The 20,764-nt window shown below is 38.9% G+C and overlaps 1 protein-coding gene across 1 annotated transcript in view; it reads right to left on the bottom strand.

The window, feature by feature from the left end:
* Positions 1-58: 58 nt before the first annotated feature.
* Positions 59-20,764, bottom strand: part of LOC127437177 (microtubule-associated protein 1B-like) — a 48,129-nt gene continuing 27,423 nt past the window's right edge. The window contains exons 3-7 of the mRNA XM_051691928.1: positions 15,880-15,962; positions 15,568-15,705; positions 4,726-15,415; positions 4,418-4,647; positions 59-4,245 (exon numbers count right to left, since the gene is read on the bottom strand). Coding sequence (XP_051547888.1) covers positions 4,090-4,245; positions 4,418-4,647; positions 4,726-15,415; positions 15,568-15,705; positions 15,880-15,962 — 11,297 coding nt within the window. The 3' untranslated portion in view covers positions 59-4,089. The remainder of the gene's footprint in view (positions 4,246-4,417; positions 4,648-4,725; positions 15,416-15,567; positions 15,706-15,879; positions 15,963-20,764) is intronic.

Genomic DNA, 20,764 nt, shown 5'->3' with positions numbered 1-20,764 from the left:
TGACAAATTAATATGCCAGTTCAACAGAAACAGAAAAAAATAACCACACAGTTTTCCAAATTTTGATAAATGTTTTTTATTGATTATCACCAGGATGGGTCTGTTTACAGTAAGTCAGCAGAAATCTACTTTTGCGTTGAGCTTTTAAAGACAAAATGTGGAATATTGCACTAAATAAGAAAAAAACTAAGATTCATACAGCGCCAAAAAATTTAGGATATATCACAGCATCTTCTTAACAACATCTTAGGGCAAACAGAAGCCAAGCCTGATAATATATGCATATATCAGTACCATAAAGACAATTAGCTTGTTCAAATATATGTTCTTAAAATAGTTTAGCTTTTATTCTGATTAAGATCACATGCAAAGATGGATACATATGCATGACATACTGTGTATGACCAAATGAATCCATCACATGATAAAATGATGTGTTTGGAGAATGAAAGTAAACTAATAGATGTTTTTTTTTTTTGTTTGTTTTTTTTACCTTTTGGAAAGTAGAATTACATTGACCATAGAACTTTCTTTAAAGAAAGTGTTTCACATAAATGACTGTCAGCTATTTTGATTTATGTACAGGTTACGTCATTTGTTTTGACTTTTATTTTGGCATTTCAAGTCATTAAAGAAGTAAACCTCAAATTTGTAGTGTAATCGGTTTTCAGTGTAGTAGTTGTTGTACATGTAATGTTATTTATTGTTATTGTTGAAAGAGTTATGTATCAGTACTATAGTCAGCAACCACTGATAATGAGTGTATGGTCATTTTTTTTTTTTTTTTTTGTACATGAGTCACTCTTTCCAAACCACTGTTCTCTCTGTGACCCATTATCTGAGGTTCACTGTTCCATGTGCATATTTTGCTAGTTCTTTGTTTTGTTCAAGCAGCATCTAGCAAAGCAACTTTTACATTCAAAAATATTATTTAAAGTTAGTGCATTTATCTTTAACACAGAAATATTTGTGTGGAAAGAAATCACAGCTAATAAACAAGATCCTATCGTACTTGTTACTAAGGCCAGGTATTTGAAATAAAATGCTCATGCTTTCAAATATTAAATCTATCCACACCAAAGGAAATACAGTACATCGAGTCAGCCCAATTTAACATAATCCTTCTATCATAAAAAAATAAAAAATCACTGTAGGTTTATATTTGTGTGTATTATTAGTGGGATCAAGTAATTTGTTTTAATTAATGTCTATATAATTAATGTAAACATTTAGTTTTGAGGCCCTAGAGGTAAATTCTTAGTCTTTGACCACTACTGCTAACCTTTGTGTTAACAGTTAGTAAGGGTACACAAAGATCCTGCCACTAAACTTGATTTGTATTAAAAAATAATAATAATAATATGAAGTAAATTGCAATGCATAACACTGACTTTTACATAAATAAGACTAGACATGCACTCAGATTTGATGAGGAGGTCCACTTGACCCCCTGTTGGGACTTAGTGGATTAGGGGAGTTCACCACCGTAGCTACACGTAGCCTACGCTGTAGGTTCGACGCAGAAGTATAAATCGGTCTTTAAGGTTAGAGACTGAAAGCCTCAGCCATCATTCACTTTTATTGTATGGAAAAAAGGTGCAATGAAAGTGAATGGTGACTGAGCCTGTGAGTCCTTAAAATTAAGCCTAAAATTTCCTTTTGTGTTTCATGGAAGAATGAAATGACAGAATTTTTATTTTGGGTGAACAATCCCTTTAACCCTTATAGGCATTTCAGTGTTTCTTAGAGCTTGTTTTTGAAATGGTTTGGATAATTTGATATCAATGATTCTTTGAAGGAAATAGTACTGTGTATTTACCAGTAGGCCCTTGTTGCTTTGCTTTAAAATAACGGTCAAGATAACGCAGTACTATTGATTAAGGTACTTACAATGAAAAAACAAAAAAAGATGTAGAGCCACTGTCTTGCCGTTAATCCAGTCTATTTCAGTATGCTAAAGCCAATGGCAGACTGCTGATATGTTTTTAGCCTTTTGTAAATAGTAGAACCAAATATTATAAACAAAAAAAAAAAAAAGCCTAAATTTAGGTGGGTTAAAAAAATCTTTCTATTTTTAAAGAGATAATACTAGGGCTCCATAAAAATCCAATTAATTAGTGGATGTTAGCAACAAAAAGTCAAAAATGCATCTTAAAACGTTGTAACATCCCTCTACTTTGAGTGTATTTGTTCTCAAAAACTGACTTTCGTACAATTTACTATAGGTTAAAGTATTTCATCTGTCATTCACTGTTTTAGACTAGAAAACAAATATCTGAAAGCCTCTCACTTTGATCAAAATATTAAATAAAAAAATGAACACATTACTTAATTATTTACATGCTGCCTACCCACCAAACTCGCTTTTTCATTTTAGAAAAGTGCAATCACATATGGTGCAATACAGTGCTATCATTATAAACACCTGCTGTTTTTATAATGCACTAACTTGTCAGTCAATTAAAATTGTATTATCATAAACCTAAAGAAATAAGGTCATAATGGATTTCTAATTCCAGAAAATACATAATAAATTATTCCATTATTCTAAACTATTCTACACTGAGTTGTATGTATATGAATATATATTTAATTTGTAATATTGTTTGAAATGTATTCATGTTTTACCTTGTCAGTTAACACTTACTGTCTTTTAAGGTTCATACAAAAGGCACATGAGGGTAACCCTCACTGTTTGCTCTCGCAGCAACCACTGAAAACTATTTTGTCTGTTCTATTATATTGATTAGTCTCCACAACAAAAACACCTTCAATGCTACATTGGTAATCAGTGCAATATCCATTACCAAAGAGACATTTCTTTTCAAACAGGATAAACCTAAAGTGCTTGTGTCTGGGGAATCTCAGTCTAAAACAACTCTGGTCAAATATGTATATAAACAATACATAATATCAATAACAAAACATTCAGCAAATGTCAAATCTGAATCCAAAAACATTTAAAACAGGCAGATTGATTAATATTTGTTAGCATTATTGGTCTAAAGGGGTATGGCCAAATTTTAATTTGACAACAATTACCATAAAAAAATCCTCACTTAAGCAAGGAACATTGTGTTATTGGTAATGAATTACAATTTCCATCTGACTCTAACAGTAATCTACTCAATTAATTTGCAGATGGTAGACAAGCTGTTCTTGTTATTAGTCTGTTTAAAGAGGTGGATACATACAGTCTTCAAATCCCCACAACAGAGCACTTGATTAATGTACCTACAAAGTTTAGACTGAGCATCGTGCTTTAGTAAAGTCATTACAATACCAGCCACTGAAAAACACTCTCTACTCTTTTGCATGAGTCATGTGATTATTTTAGAGCCTTGCCAAGCCAAAATCTGATTATGGTTGCAGATTTTGTTAATCACAATTTGAAAGAATTGAGATTTGGCATAAATCCTCTTTGGATTAGCAAATTAGTGTATCATTATTTCTTTCTTTTCTGTATTTGCTGGTATGTGATCTCAAAGTGACTTGGGAGACCTCGTTCAGCCTCCTTAGTAGCGCACAAGGAAGTTCCATTACATTTTTGTGAGTCGGTGTTCTTAGAAGTGGTCTCTCTTAACCGTACATAAAGAGAATGTTCTCATAGACAACTTTGTATATCTGTGATATATTTGCTAACATTGGAAGAAAAAAAAAAGTTGCAGGGCATGAATCAGATTTACCAAGGGCATTTTTTGTGCTTTGAATTCAAATTACAGGCATTGGATGACAAAATGTTGGTCTCTATAAATTATGTTAAAGAATATGAGCAAATTAAATTGGCTATGCAGCTCCACAGACAAACTTCAGCCTATGTTGAACATTATACTATTTTTTCATAGCAGCTAGCTAATGAACATTTAGTTTTCAGCCTTACAGATGCAATCAAAAAAGCACAATAGTTTAGATCAGGACCAAAGCTTACAAAAAAGTCCTATGACAGCACTAGGATTGTGTTGCCTTTGAAGATTAGAATACAAACTATAAATTGCAGCTGATGGAATGCTGTGGGTGGAGAACTCATCTAAACCTAAAAGATTAGAAATGAATGAAAAACAAAAAGCAAGCTCTTAACAGAAAACCAGTTTAAAATTCTATTTTGCAGGCAGGGAAAGACTCATCTTGCATGACTACTGTGCTGCTGCTGGCCAAGACCATTATATTCAGATCCTGTTGTTTCTCGTGGGTCTGTTGATACCAGTCCCGAGTTACCTCTGTGTCATGTGTAGGGATTAAAGTAACCTAAATGAGGAATGAATTGTTAGATTCATTATAAAATACTGTCTTTTGTACTGCAAGACCTTTGGGTATAATAAATATGTCTGGAATTTCAGGATATATTTTTAATGGATTACTACATCAGGGATACAAAATATCCCATGTTATTTTGTTTTAGTGTAAAGGCAAACTATACCTGCAGGTTAGTGCCCCACTGTGCTTTGCCTTCTAGCAGTGCATCCAGAACTGCACGGCTGGGTTCACCACTGCCTGGGTCATTTCCGCTGATGACATAGTATGCTGCACGCACCCGCTTGAAGAACTCTTGATCAACATTTTTAGCACTGCAGTGGTTGGGAATGTAAGCTAGGTCAACGTAGATGGGTGGTCCAGGTGGAGTCCCAGCACTGGACTTCAGGTTGGAGCCTAAAAAAAAAAACACTGGTTGTTTGCATGTGTGGTCTAGTGCAGGACCTATACTGTTTAGTTGTGAGATATTTGCACCTGTATTACTCTTAACACCATTGACCAATCCTCTTCCGGGGTTGAAGATGTCTACCCTGGATCCTTGCGTCTCAGACATTTTGGACAAATTAAATGTCTTCTCTGAATCTTTCCTTATAAGTGAAGGGGCATTAGGTGAGGAGTCTTTGGCTGTCTGCTTAACAGGCGTGGTCGATCGCCTGCTTTTCGCATCTCCTTTACGTGCTGGTGATGCAGACTTTCCTAGTTTCTTCCTCAAGCCTCTGTTGGTCTTAAGGTCTTTCTTTACTGGTCGTTCTGTGTGGGTCTGACCATTAAGAAGGGCTTCTGGGTCAACCATGCACACATCAGGGTGTGGTGGGTGAGGAAGAGGGTCTTTCATTGGCATGGGTGGGGGATCTTGACTCCTTGGAGACGATGAGTGATGGCTCCCTCCACTGCCACCCGCAGCAGACATTTTGTCCACTGGTAGATGCTCTGCATCTTCATCTGAGTCAAGGTTTCCTTCTGCTGTAATTGATGGGCATTCCTCAGTCTCTGGAGGAACATCTGAGTCAGACTGAGAGAGAAGTGACACATCGCTCAAAGATGTGGGAGGAGTTTCTTCCCCTGCAAGAAAAACGCCATGTCCCACTTCAGTACAGCTCGGCAGGCTGTGCGTTCCCTCCTTGCCATCCTCATGGTGACTATGGGGATGACGATGCTGCTCTTTGTGAGATCTCCTCTTGACAGAGTGCTGCTCGCGCTCATCGCCATCATCCTTCATGGAATGATCACTTTTGACTCCTTCCTCACTGGATAATTCATGTGGGCTTGGGTTTATGAAGGATGGAGAGATATCTCCTTTGCAATGTTTAAAGAGTGAAGGCGACTGAGAAGATGTGGTCTCCATGTCAAGGTCAGATGGTCGAGTTACTCCCTCTTCTGACTTCTTGGAGACCTCAGGGTAAGAAGCTTGCATCTCTGATGGCTGAGATAATGGTGGAGTTGGTTGAGGTTCTTTCGAATCATACTTCATTACTTCCTCAACTTCATCTTCCTCATCCATGATTTCATAAACATCATCCCCATAGCCAGGTGGAGCCCTTAGACATACAACCTCCTCTTGCTGAATTGCAGACACAAAGGCACTTTGCTGGCTAGTCTCTGCTGTGTCTGATTTCTTGCTATCTTTTTCAATCTTTTCTTCTATGTGTTCCTTGTTCTCTTCCATTTTATCTTTAGATTCTCCCTTTTCTCCCATCTTTTCCATCTGTTCTTTCTCTTTCTTTTCTTTTGGTTCTTCCAAGCCCACTTTAGCCTTTTCTTCACTATCCATCTTTTGCTCTGACTTGCCTTTCTTGACATCATCTAGCATCTCTCCCACATTTTCTGATCTCACACCAACCTTCTCTTCAGGTTTCATCTGTTCTTGTTCCTTTGTTTCCTCTTTTACTTCTCTGTCTTTCTTCTCATCTATAATCTTCTCATAATCCATCTTGCATGCTTTTTCTTCTTCCAGTTCTACTGTCTCCTGTGCTTTCTCAGTTGTGTATTTTATTTCCTCTGACTTCTCTGCCCCGTCTTGCTTTATACTTTCGACACTAGTGGTGTAAGTACTGAGTGTTCCACATGCTGTGGCTGGCACATTTTGAGAACTTGTCATTTTTGTTGTTCTATCTGTGGTTTGCAGATCAAATGACTGTGATGTTGTGGCTGAGGTTTTTACATCGGTAAATTGCCCTGGTAATGATGCTGTGCTTGTTTTTTGATCAGGAGCTGACGATCTGTCACACTCGATTCTGCATGGTAATGTCCCTTCCTCAAAATGACTTTTGTTCTCCTCAGGCTCATCATCAAAGGATTTTTCCTGTAATTGTTTGTCTGGAGGGCCCGCTATCTGCAAAGGCTCAATATTAAATGTAAGAGATGTAGCAGATTCTACCTCAGTGGGGTGAGAAAGCTCAGAAGCTGCTGATTCTGACACTATCGAGCAATGTAATTCTACTACAGGTACTTGTTTAGGATCAGAGAGGTGGTCTCTGTCAGATTTAATGCTTGACATGTCCTCCTCCGACTTTTCCTCTGCTGATGATGTTTGATCTTGAAGAAAGGATTTTGATTCCTCCAAGGGACTGAGAGGAGAAAATCTGGCAAGACTGGATATAGATTCAGCTGTTGTTGTAGCAGGTGTCATTCTATCAGAGACTTCCATGTATTCATCTTTGGAATGTACCACAGAACTTAAATATGGTAAATCCATAATGGGGGATTCTTCCTCTTTCAGTGATGAGTATTCATATGATATACTGTCTCCATCTGACCGAAGTTGGGAGGTGGTAATAGTCATTGGGGGCTCTAGCCCTTCTCCAAAGTGTTGACCAGTTGAATAAGAGGCAGACGTTGAAGAAGAGCAACTGAATGAGGAGGACAAAGAGTAAGTTGCATCAGACATGGTTGCCTGAGCACTGGCTTGGGATTCTGCACCTTCAAGCTTTTTATCTGAAGTTTCCTGTGCATCATATTTATCATCACTGGGCTTGGTTAGGTCAGGTTGGGTTGAACTGGTGTCTTGTTTCTTTGACTGTTCACCATCCATGCTGTATGCATCATGCTGATCTGCATGTACTGATGAAGGCTCAGTTGTGAGTCCTTCAGCCGTTGCTGTGCCCATCTGTAGAACTGCTGCGCCCATCTGTAGAACTGCTGCAGTTGCTTCAGAAGCTAATGACCCAGTGGTCTCTTCTTTTGTTTGGGCAGATTCCAATTCACAGACCTTTGTCTCTTCTTGTTTTATATCAGGTGGTTTAGATGTAGTATTGATATCAAATGATGCTTTGGACTCTTTCTCAGACATCTCTCTAGCACCCTTTTCAATATCCACATCACTTGCATCTTCCTCTTCTTCCTCATCCTCATAATCATCCTCTTCTTCTGCAAAAATTTTCTGGCTTCTAACAATACATTCTTCTGTCTCCCCACTCACAATCAATGACTTGCAGGTAAAATAATCTGTTCTGCTAGTGCACTCAAGTGCAAGAACATTGTCATCGTCATTCATTGATTTCCCAGAAAAACCAGGAGAGGCGACACGGGGGCCTGTTTCCTCAGGTGATGACTTGGCAGGAAGTATGTCCTTCTCAGACGGTGAGTAACGATCAGAACAGAATACGTCCTCTTTGCTTTCAACTGAATCAAATTTATGTTTATCTTTGTTATCTTCACATTTTGAGATTCCACTCTCTGTTCTGTTCTCTTCATAGTCAAATGTTGTTGATGTTGTTTGGCTTTGAATACTTGACTGAGTCTGTGATGATGTGGAAAGCCCTTGCTGAGAAGAGGTTTCAGTCACACTGGCCTCAACTTTAAAATAAGTTTTTGCTTTGTCCAAGTCATCTGAGCAAGGTGTTGCCAAGGTGTCGTCTATTGTATGCCCTTTCTCTGGCTTATCAGGTTGTGAAAGACTGGAAGCAGTTGAACAAGTTTCTATGTCTGACAATTTAGCATTTATTGTTTCCTTTTCTCCTTGACAAGCAGAATGTGTGTCCTCTCTGGTAGTCTCTTTCTCTTTTTCTCTCTCTTCCCTCTCTAATTTCTCTGATTTGTCTTGTAAATCACTAGAGGCAAATGAGCTCAAACCAGCTGCAGGCATGGCCCTGCTGTCATAAGTTTCAACATATGTAAAACTTTTGTCCGCATAAAGAGTATCTTGTCTCTCTTCTCTACCCAACTTTTCTTCTTGGTATTGCTCTTTATTATCTTGCTCTGAATAGGCACAGTGGCTGCTGTGAATACTTGTTTTAGTTTCAGTAAATGAAGTTTGATAATCAACCTTGCTGAATGAAACTGGCTCATCATCACTATTTTCCTCTACTGGGCAGGCAGCCCCAAGCAAAGGGGACTGACTTGCTTTTTTATTGTCATCAAAATCTATATCCAGAGTAGGAGACTGGCTCTCTTCCTCTCTTTCTTTCTCTGTGTCTTTTGAAATGGGCTTTTCATATGGCTCATATTTAGAAGCTTCATAGCTCTCTTTTTCCACTTTATAAGTCATCCTGTCATCCTTTTCCTTTTCACATTTCATTCTCTCACTGTCAGCCTTCTCAGTACATTTCTTAACAATGCCAGACTTTTGAAAATCTAAATGTGATTCCAAACCTGGAGAGGCAACCTCTCGTTCTCCTTCCCTTTCTCTCTCAGCCTCCTTCTCAGGTTTTGGAGCCTCCTTTGAAGAAGGCAATGTTTCTTGTTGAGTATCCTTAACACTTGCCTGACTGGTAGAGCTGGACAGTGTGACGCTTGCTACTTTGCTCTCTGTTAGAGTGAGTTGACTTGGAATCTCTGTGACAGATTTACTACATATATCTGCAGTAGCAAGTTTTAGTGATGTGGTATCCACCCTACACTCTTTCTCTTGTTCAGCTGGCATTCCACTTGAATCTCGAATCAACTCTTCCTCTTCTGAATGTGCCACAATTTCCTCTTTTTTCATAGATGTCTCAGAAGTTAAAGGTTGTCCAGAGCTGCTTGCCTTTGCTTCCTCTGACTTCCAAGGTTCTACAGATAATGGTCTTGAACCTGCACCTCCCATACAAACAGCATCTCCTTCATCTTCCTCTGTGCTTTCATCTTCATCTGAAAATTTGGTTGGAAAAGTAGAATCAAATTTTGTTTCTATACTGCCCTTAGTGTTTTCCACAGTCAGGGAGGCTTCTTTTGCAATCTCCTCAATGCATTTTTCTTTATAATCCAAATTAACTTTGAATCCAATGCCTGTTTGCTCTACTGTTGTTGCTAATGTGTCTGTTTCATCTAATGCTGTGTGTTGCTTGGTAACTTCTTGGGGTACTTCTTTCAGTTCAACTTTTTCTTTACAGATCAGATCTAAGGTCTCAAAGCCTAAAGTTTGCTCTGAAGGTTTCTTTTTATCTCCCTGGTCTACATGGGCCATATCTGACACCAATTTAGATGTATCTTCTTTCATTAATTTCTCCTTACACTCTGTGCTAACTTTTGAATCAATGGGCTTATCTTGTTCAATGGGAAGAATTTGTTCAGATAATGCCACATTTCTTTTCATTACTTCATCTACTGACACAAGTTCAGATTTTGAATCCACAGTTTTATCTGATTTGGATGTAACAGGTTCTGTCTCCACTTCTCTCACAGTCATCACCTTAAGTTCTTGTTTTGTGTCAGAAGCCATATCTGTTGAGGTGCTTGGTTGAGGTGTTTTAGTTAGAACCTCTTCAGTGTGTTTTTCTTCAAACTGTTGATCCTGCTTAGCAGCAGTGTCTGTTTTCTCAGATATTGCTTGAGAGATTTGAAGCTGACTGTACTCCACACACTTATCGTTTGATTCATACGATATTGAGGATATGTCTTCAGACATAAATGGTTGTTCAGATTTGACATGTATGTCTTTGCTTTTTTCATCCTCTTTTGTTTGTAAATCTCCTTTCTGTGATGTTATTTCCAGAGGTTGACTCTGCACCTTTGATTTATAATCAGATTTAGAGACAGATTCAGTTTTTTCATAAATCTGATGTTCTGTGGATTCTTCATCAGGTTTGCCGTGTAGTTTGGTGCTATCTGTTGCTACTTTTTTCTCCTCTTCATTTTTGTCTTGCCAGTCTTTATCCTCTTTAGTAGAAACTATTTTCTCTGATGCACACAGCAACACTTGAACTTGGCTCAAGTCTGCTTGTTCGTCTTTTGATCCATGGTCTGATTTTGGTGGGAAATCTTTTTTATCTGAAATCAACATTTGTATTTTGAATTTGGTTTCTTCTTCAATTTTTTCTATGTCTTGGCTAGGGTGATGCACTTTAAATGTGTCCTGGGAAACAATGGGCTGTGAAATTTGAGACTTGTCTGCTTCAACATATTTAAATTCATAATCTGCTTTTTCTAAATGTGGTTTGGTTTCTTCCACAAGCTTCTTGCTCAATTCTTCATCTTGTTTACTAGTAATTTCTGTCTCACTTGGGGTTTCTTGAACTTTCTTCTCTTTAGATACATCATCATCTTTAGCAGCCAAATCCATTTTCTCTGTAATGGTCTGGCTGTCCTCTACATGCATATCTATAGATCGAGCATCTGATTTTGAGTGTGGGTCTTCCACTGACATTTGCTGTTGTGTTTGAGATTTTATGTCCTCTATGTTTTTATCTCTAGATCCTTCAGGATCTTTGGCAGCTGAAATCATTTTCTCAGATGTCAGTGCAGTTTCAATTTTACTTTCTATTTTTTCTTCATCTTTTAAGGTAAGATATGTTTTTTCAGTTAACTGTTGTACTTGAGATTTGAGGCCATCTGCTCCTTCTTTAAACTGGTCTATTTCACAGACAGATGAATACATTTTCTCTGAAACTACCTGTTCAGGCTGAATTTCAACTATTTCTGATTTCTGCTCTGAAGTTTTTTCCAATTCAGTTGCAATATATGTCTCTACTATGTCTTTTTGTGTCCCCTTGTGTTCTTCAATCGAATCATGGTATGTTGATGTTTCTGCTTTGGTGTCTGAGCGTATGTCTAAGGATTGACTAGATGAATCAGTCAGATCTTTCTCTTTTGAGTCCTGTTCTGATTTTTCAACTTTGTCTGATTTAACTTCCTCTACCTGTTTCTCCTGTTTCTCTATCTCTGACCTTTCCAGAACTGACAGATAACTCTTATCTTGGGACTCTTCCTCTTTAATATTTTTCATCTCAAAATCCTCTGTAGCAGGCAATGCTGATTTTTCTGGTTCTGATATTGTATGTTCTTGTTTTGTAACCTCTATATTCTTTTCTTTAGCTTCTAAAGGTGTAGCAGCTGTTGATTCATCCGTGTGTGGCAAAGAAGTTTGTAACTGATCTTTCTTCTTATGCTTTTCCTCAACATCCTCTTTATCAACCTCTAACTTCTCTTTCTCCTTGTCTCTTTTTGCTTCCTTTTCTGTGGAGGATTTTACTTCATGGGTTTCATCAACATCATTATCATCCTCCAGGATTACGGCCGTACTGCTCTCTTTTAATTCCTCTTCACCTTTGCCCTTGTTTTCAACTTTTGGATGAGGCATTACCTCTGTGCCACTTATTTCTTTTGATGGCAACATTGCTAGACTTTCTGTTTCAATTGAGAAGGCCTCAACATGTCCAGATGTGGGAAAGTCTGCTTTCTGAGTTCTCTTCTTTTCTTCCTCCACTGCTTGAGATATTTCCATCTTATCCAAAATATCAGGTTTTTGTTTTTCTTCTTTAAATTTACTTTTGTCTTGTTCTAGGTTAACGTCTTTAAGAAACACTTTATCCTTCCCTTCCAAAGGTGACATTCTGAGGGGAGAGTGAGAGGGACTAGGTGGCCCTGAATGTGTGGGAGAAGCCATTTTTACAGTACTGTCATCAGGGCTAATGCACCTGTCTTCCGCTTCTGGAAAAACGATAGATTCAGAATCTGAAGGCTTAGAAACACTGTGTGATGAGGAAGCGAGTTTTGATTGTGATGCTGATCCCTTCTCCTTCTCAGGAGGTAAGACTCTTTTGTCAGGTGAAGTATCTGGGACTAAAGGCACAGACATTTTTGGTTTGTCCATTTCCTTCTCTTTTTCAAGTTTTTCAGGTGAGGAATATCCTTCTTGTAACTTTCCAAGTGAAATGTCAATATTTGGTGTTTGATCTTCATACTCATCCTCCTCTTCATCATCATAATGAGCAGCCATCTCAATTCCCTCTGTTTTGCCTTCTGAGGGAAGTGGAGGACATTCTTCAGAAGGAGATGATTTGAAGCACTTGTCCTCCTCTAGGGATGATGTTGGTGAGATGGTTCCAGCTGAATGCAGGTACTCCTTTCCTTGGGTGCCTTCAGTCTGGGTAACAGGTTGTACACTGTTTACAGTGTCCAAAACCTGTGAGCTCTTTCCAGTATCTTCAGTCTGAGGTGCTGTGACTGATGCCACAGACTGATCCTCTGCAACAGAAGTGGGTAAAGAGGACAGCTTGTCATACTCCGTTATAGATGTTGCTGAAGAAACATGTTCCTCTTCAGCCAGTGGAGCTGCAAGTATGCTGGTGTAGATAGAAATAACTGGCTCCTGTGCATTTATCAATACTTCGACTGTTCCATTGCCCGCCGCAGCTGCTTGCATTTCTCTCATCCCATGGATGGCATCAAAGGAGCCTGGTTGGTCTGGGACTGAGACATCATAGCTACCCACCTCATACTGGAGGTGTGGTATCCTGTCCTCTGCTTCTTCATGGATCTCCTCATCTGAGATGGTCTGCTCAGTCTCTGAGTAACCTGGGATTGTTTCATCCTGGATGTATGATAGGTTCTCTGCTGCAGCAGCTCCTTGGGCTGTAGAAGTAATTCCAGCTGTGACACCTCCAACATTTGACAAGTACGCATCCTCTTCTTCTTTGACGTCCACATCCTTGACTTTCTCAGCAGAGAAATCTTTCGTTTCTTCATCTGCAGTGGCATCCAACTCCTCTGCTTCCTCTAGCTCAGCTTTCTCAATCACATCTACTACTTCAAACTGTTCATCTTCAGCTTCATTCTTTCTTTCCTCCCTCTCTTTCTGTTTCTCCATTTCCTCAACTTCATGCTTTCTGTCCACTCCTTCCAAGTCTTTGGTGTCCTTTGTGGCCCCTTCACCCTCTTCATCTCCTATTCCCATGTCTTCCTCCTCATCCTCTGTCCTCTTTTTAACACTTTGTATCTCAACTTCCTCCTCATCTTCATCTTCAATAGCAGCACCCTCATCCTCAAATTTCTCTAATTCTGATTCTTGGGACTTGTTCTGTTGTTCTTTGACCTCTGCTGATGGCACTGCTTCTTTAATGTCTGCTGACTCTGTAAGGCTCTGCTCCACTATATTTGTTGCAGTTTGGGTAACATTATCTTGTTCTCTATACTCCACTGCAACATTTGAACTTTCAGTGTCTCTTTCAGCTGGTAATTCTAAGATGTTAGAGTCACTTTTTGGGGCTTCAGGGTGATCTTTAAGTTTAGTGGGTTTTAATTCATCAAATTCCTTTGTTAGATCTTCTGAAGTAGACAGAGCAGATATGGCTTGTCTTGTCCCATTCTTCTGTGTCTCAAGCTCGGTCTTCTCAGGAGCTGGTTCTACTGCAATCTCTGCACTCTCCACCTTGGAAGTTATAGGTTTTCTCTTCATTGTTTTGGGTTTCCCTTGGGTTTTGGCTTTGTGGAGTGTCTTCCTGACCTCAGGTGTGAAAGGTTTCAGGTCAGGTTTAGTTATTTTTCTTAGTTCAGGTTTTGAAGTGTCCTTGGATTTAACCTTTTTTTCATCTTTTTTCAAACCATCGTCTTTTTTAATCTCATGTTTTTCTTTCTTAACCTCCCTCTTTTCTTTATCTTTCTTTTCATCCATCTTGGACACCCTTTCCTTTGGGTGTTTTTTCAGTAATTTCTCCTTCAATGACTTTTTCTTTTCTGTCATTTCTGCTTTCGGTTTCAGTGGTTTGGTGTGTTTCTTTTCTTCCTTTTTTTCAATCTTGTTCTCCTTGACAGAGTCACTCTTAGTTTCAATGACGGATAAATCCTCATGTTCATCGTTTTCTTTCTTAGAAGGTTTAGCTGGTGTGTGAGTCTTTGGAGATGATTTAAGACTCTCTTTGCTGTCTGTTCTTTGCTTTAATTTGGTTTGCTTCACAGTTAATGGTGAGACCCCAGAAGATATGTCTTTTTGTGTGGCTACTGGATACCTCAAGAAGTCAAGGTGCTTTAACTTTTCAAGTCCTTCAAGGATTTTGTTCTGTGGTGCATTGCCAGGAAACAAAACCCTGACGATTTTCTCCGTGGGGTTGGCAGGGAGCCATACCACAAGAGCAGTGATAGATGTCAAATAAGGTACAGATATTTCTCCTTCTTTTCCATTGGGAAGCACTATCCCTGTTTTGGCCTTGCTGTTACCTGCCCACTTCTGCATAAGGAAATGCATTTCCTTACTGTCCTTCACAGGGTTAAGGACAAACATGTCTAACCTGCCCACACCCATCTTGTGAAAAAGAGTGATTGGCTCAATGGTGTTGCTAACCACTCGAAAAAGAGGCTCAGGTTTAATTCCCAGCTTGTTGAGGTATTGTAATGTAAGAGAGGCTTCCTCAATACTTCGTTTGACTTTCAAATTCGACTCGGAGGTGCGAAGCTTCTCTGGTACATTGAAGAATATGACCCCAATCTCTGGTGAGATCAAGTTCTTCATCCAGTCACTGTAGGAGTTTGAACCTTGAGACTGCTCCTCCTCCTGCTCTGCGACCTTCCTCTGAAGGAGACCATTGATCCCAGGAAGATTATCAGCACCAATATGGGTGAGAAGGACAGAATCAATACGATCTAAATGTCTGACAAGTTTCCAAAAGCATGACCTCCTCTCAGAGCCACCGTCAATCAGAATGTTAAAACCATTGACAGCGAAAAGGGCAGAATCCCCCTTTCCACCAGGAAAGATATAGCAGCAAGGCTTTGAGAGCTTTAGGAATCCTCCAGAGGTCGGAGGCTCGAGAAGGTCAAATGGGGACGGTACATCCACGGTCTCAGATATGTATTCTGTGAACTCATTGACCCCCTCCATCTTAGGGAGTATGGGTTCAGGATTCAGCCTATAATTCAGCAGCTCCCTAATATGTTGTTGTTGCTTTAGAGAGCTCCAGCCTGCCTCACCACGACAAGACACAGTCAGCGAGGGCCGCTGTCCAGGGCCAGCTTTAACCAGCAGATTACTGAGCTAAATGAGGAAAACAATACCAAAATTATTTAAGATCTATTGTTATTGCCTTTTCAGTTTAACAGCAAACAAGATTCATACAATAATGTTGCATTTCAAGTACTATAAAGAACTCATTACACAAAATGGTTGTTAAAATGATCTAAACTTACTCCAGGATCAGCAAGCACACGTGAGAAGTTTTGATGACTAAAGACTCCAGTTTGGAGAACCAGGTCACCTTGGTCAGAGCTCTGCCCACTCAGGACAAGAAGCTTGTGCACAGCTGGGTCAGAAACTAGATAATGGATCTAGGACATAAAGAGAGACATAGAGGGCATTTAAAACACATTATCCATTTAGAGTCAGTAAGTTCATCACAAAGTTGTGCTTTAACAAGTTTATTCAGTCTAATATCAAACATATAAATCAACAGAAACAGAAATAGCACCTTGTGCAAGAGTGGCATATTTTAAATAACGTACCTCAGAGCTAACAGTATCTTGTGATGGATTCACTAATACAACCGTCTCAAGAACATCACTTTTGTGGCGCAGAGTCCTTTGTCCTGGAAGAAACACACAGGAATTTTTTGTTGATATTAAGTTACAAGTATCTAGAGTATTTTCACTGAATTCTTTAATCCTATCCACAGTTTGAAAATCTAATCTAAAAGAGGTGCAGCATGGAGAAATACACTAGTGAATGGTCATCTTGTAATGTGAAAAACCTTGAACTCTCATTCAGAAATAACAGAATAAATCAAAGGTAATACAGAAAAGGATCACACAAATTTAAGTTAGAAAGACAGTAAACAACATGACAGAAATACAACAACATTTCAAAAGGGAAACAAATGTAGTTAAGATCCAAATTATAGGGTATTTCCTGTAACTCAACTGGTAGAGTGTGGTGATAGCAATGTGAAGGTCAAGGGTTTAATTCCCAGGGAACACACATACTGAAAAAAGTCCCTTTGGATGAAAGTATCTGTCAGAAATGAAGTAAATGAAATGAAACACGGGAAAACCCATTTGGGAAATTTACGTAAAAGGGCTAAATTAGGGGATTAATTTTTCAGAGTAAATTAAATGCCCAACACAGCATACCTAGCTAAAAGCCAATGACAGCAGCTATATGATTGATTAATTTAAATCCAAATGAAAGTCCCTGCAGCAGGAGTAACATTGAGTGGCATAGTGCTCACTGGCATCAGTCTTTATTTGGATGAGTACAAGGGAATGGATTGAGGCCTGTAGTACAGGATATCTGCAGCTAAAACACTGCTGAAAAGACCAGTTTAGATTAGCATTAATTTCCATGCTGGTACAAGCTGGTTAAATGCTGGTTTATTGTTGGTTTACAGTAGCTGTTGGATAAGCATACCCATGTTCACCAGCCAAAAATGCTGGTCAACTAGCATGATCTTTCTGATGAAAGAGATGACCAAGTGAGGCTTGATGGTTAAACGATTTAAAGGTTTAATTCACCCAAAAATGATAATTCATCATCATTTATTATTATCACACTCTTGTTGCTTCAAACCCATATGACTTTCTTTCTTCCATGGGACACAAAAGTAGAGTATGTTGGGTAGAATGTTAGCCTTAGTCACCTCTTACTTTGGAACCTTTCAGGCTAACATTCTGCCTAATATCTAATTTTGTGCTCCACAGAAGAAAATCATACAGGTTAGGAACAAATTTAGGGTGATCATGATCATGACAGAATTTTAATTTTGGGGGAACTACCCCAAGAAGCCTGGTAGGGGCACCAGCACACCAGCATCCCAGTCTTTTCAACAGGGAAGACAATTTTAGTTGCTTAAAAATATAGATATCTTTCAGAGTACTGAAAGAGTGTTGTTAATAGGCCCTTTCCCACTGGTGGTACTAAAGCCTGTTTAAGGTACTTTTCCCCGGGACTAGAACTTTTCATCGCTTTCGCACTTGAGGAACTATAGTTCTTTAAAGCCATTTTAGGGGACATTTTTAGCTCCTACTCTGGGGTAGGTACATTTGGGGCATATAGGGACGGTGGGACTGTGGGAGGTGTTGTAGCCTGTGATTGGTCAAAAACCTATGATGCACAAAGTATTGAGAAAGGAGAGGAGTCCACAGCCGCCATTAGTAAACAACCTAGCAGCTAGCCAGCTATTCAGAGGATTGCACTAAGTTTACAATTCCCTTAACAGAAATAACCTATAACAAACAAAGTATCTGTGGTGATGGGGGCGTGGTCGTGTGTCTGTCTGCGGGAGAGAGGGAGTGGTGTGGCTTGTCAAGCTGGTTGACATGATTTCTAACAGCTGTTTCTCATTATACTGTTACAGTATCCAAAGAGAATCACCAATTTCACATACTGTATATGTATGTGTGTGTGTGTGTGTGTGTGTGTGTGTGTGTCCATCGGGAGACGCGCTTAAGGTTCCATCACATCTGTACTGTTTGTACTGTGTGACTATACAGAAAATAAAGTGGTTTCTGGATTACTACATAGAATTTTTCCGGGGATGAAGGATATAAATAATCAAATTTTTATCAAGAGTGAGTAATTGAACTTTGTTATACGATAAACCGTCATGAAAACTAGTTTACACAATATAAGTATTGCGTGCCTGTTACTGCATAATTAACTTGCATCAAGACGTCTTTTTTTAAGTCAATGAGTACAGTAATGTCAGTACAGTAATTTATGTTGAGTCATAAAAGCCTTTATCGTAAAAGATTGTGTTGATAAATAGGTTTATAGTAAATTTTCAACATGTTGTCTGCTGCGTTCAGTGTGTGCTCCATGCTTAAACAGCGCTTTTGGCAGTACGGAGCACCGCACACGCGGCTCACAAGCCCAGTTTAAACAGTAACGTGAAGACACAGTCTGTGTCCGAAAACTGAAAAATGCTGCCTTTGGAGGCTGTATAAGGATGGATGAAGATAGGATGAAATAAGGTGCTTTTTAAACTGTTCAGAAAGTTCATTCATTCAAAATTGCTGTTGTTTAAACCATTAACTGATTAGGCAGCTGCCTACGTTTTCTGATGCAGCCAAAGTTCATATAAAACAGCCCTAACAAAAGTGTAACTCCAGTACTGGCGTCCTCCGTTGGTGTTGTTGATTTTGTTGTTGGTGTTGCTAAGGAATCATGCGTGCAAATAACATCATAAGAAAAATGGTCGAAACTACATGACGTCACTACAGTGGTTACTTTGGTGAGTGCAAATGCAATGGGGAAAAGTCTCCACAGGTGTCCTTTTTCCCTTAAGAGTTCTCATCTAGAAAGTTACTAAGGGAAAAGTACCAGGACTGTAGGTGGGAAAGGGCTTAATGAGACACCACTGATGTTTGGATTACAGCCAGAATTGAGAGGTTAAGGGTTTTAACTGCAAATGAACATAAGAGGATATCCATGCAAAGCTAACAGAGGGTAACAGTAAATCACATGACACAAATACTGTATAATATAAGTCTTTTCCTTGTCTCAAAAGTCCAGTCCAAACACATTTATCCTCTGTTTTGAGTTGTATAAAGAGTGTTATGAGAGCCGGGTGTATAGAGGAATTAGTGAGATAATCAAAGTGCTGCTGAACGCAGCATGACTGGGGTTTGGACCAAGCTGGCCTAAGCCCAGCACTGCTTCTATCAGCCAGATGGTCTGTGATAGAAGTACAGAAGTGAAAGTACAACATATGTGAAGACTGGTGAGGCAGATTTCGCCAGGATGCAGTGAATGCAAATAATACTGGCTGCCACAGAAATTAAAAACTTTAGTAGCTCCACTCCTACTGCTGCTTGTAGAGCGACAGTTTTCCCATAGCTGATGATCACACATTTCTTTCTTTCCTTCTTTTTGTTTCTTTGTTTCTTTATTTCTTTTTTCTTTACATAACATCCTGGCGACCACCTAGCAACACCCTATCAAACACATTACCTTCAAATTTCTCTTTAAACTGGCCAAATGCCCAAACTACTTAAGGCCAAGCCTACAGTATTTATAGAATTCAAACGTCAAAACTTCTCTTTAAAATGCCAAATTTTTCAAAGAACATAAGACTCATAACCTTCAAACTTCAAATCTCTCTTTAAACTGTACAAGCATCAAACTACATAAGGCCTAAATAACTTTCAGACTTCAAGCCTTTTTCAACTTACTGACAATACTTTGTAAAATCAACATTCAAAGTTTTTCAAGAATAAAGAAACTTTCCCTTTCTATTTACACAAACATTCTTTCCGAATTTTTTCTAGACAGTCAGCATTAGCCTAATGTCAATAAGACAAGAAAATGTTCAAGTATAGTGAGCTAAGGAAGGTCAACTTCATAAAAGGTTTAACCCTGATTTATTTATTTTTTTTGGCCAAGCCAAATGATTACAGAACTATCTTTACACCCAGTATTGTTAACAACAAGAGATAAGGGTAATGGGGTTCAGGGTCTCTAAAGTACGATTAACTTAATATAACTCTGTTTTGCCATTTTTAATAAACAGACGGTTCTGCAGAGCAGTGTGTTCAGCCAGCTTCTAGTTTCCACTGCTACCTTTGGCACTTTTCCATAGTCACTGAAGAGACGGAGAGAATGTAGCATTATAATGGTAGTCCTTATGCACTCTCAAGTTCAAGCTTAAGCGAAGGTATCCAGTGCATTTTTTTCAAAACAGAAAGTAATTCTCGTATATACAACTGCTGATTCTTAAAGATTTATTATTGATTGCACAAACTTTGTCATCGCTTTGATATCAAAAAGAAGCCAGTAATTTTCTAAAAATGTCTCAGTGTAAAGATCCAGTCCTAGGGGTAATAGTGAGGGTTAAATGTTGATTCAGTGTATATATGTTTTGTTTTTCTTTATTATCTGTACGAATCAATAAAAAATGTTAATCGGAAAGATCCGGTCCTACCTCACTTGACCTGCTTGATATAAATATCCGCTTATGAACTCTAAAAATGAGAGCACTCCGTTAAAATGATAGAAGACAGACTAAGCATCCGCCCTGCTCCAGATATTTTGCTCTAGATATGTTCACCCAAGAGATGGAGGCCTAGAGAAGCTCAGGAACAAAATCGCCTCATCCGAGCACCTAAATCAGTCAGTCATGCCGCTGTCTTATGCGCTTCTGAGACCAAATAACCTTGCGAACAGCATGTCTTGCTGTTGTGGCGTTTTATTAGCAGCACTAAATCTGTTTTCCCCCAGCTGAACAAGTCATATAATTCCCATTTAAAATACAGAATACCCAGAGGCCTTGCAATATCGTGGCATTTCTCTTTATTTAAACTGCTGAAAAAAGTGTGAGGCATTCATGAAGTGTAATGCGCCACCAGTGTTTGTTTTTATCTAACTAGCTAACTAGCTTTTCAGCATGGAGAGTCC

Source organism: Myxocyprinus asiaticus, chromosome 48 (genome assembly GCF_019703515.2).
Source record: "Myxocyprinus asiaticus isolate MX2 ecotype Aquarium Trade chromosome 48, UBuf_Myxa_2, whole genome shotgun sequence".
Classification (NCBI taxonomy): domain Eukaryota; kingdom Metazoa; phylum Chordata; class Actinopteri; order Cypriniformes; family Catostomidae; genus Myxocyprinus; species Myxocyprinus asiaticus.
The sequence above is the reverse complement of the archived record's forward strand: the minus strand, read 5'-3'. Positions and strand labels throughout refer to the sequence as shown.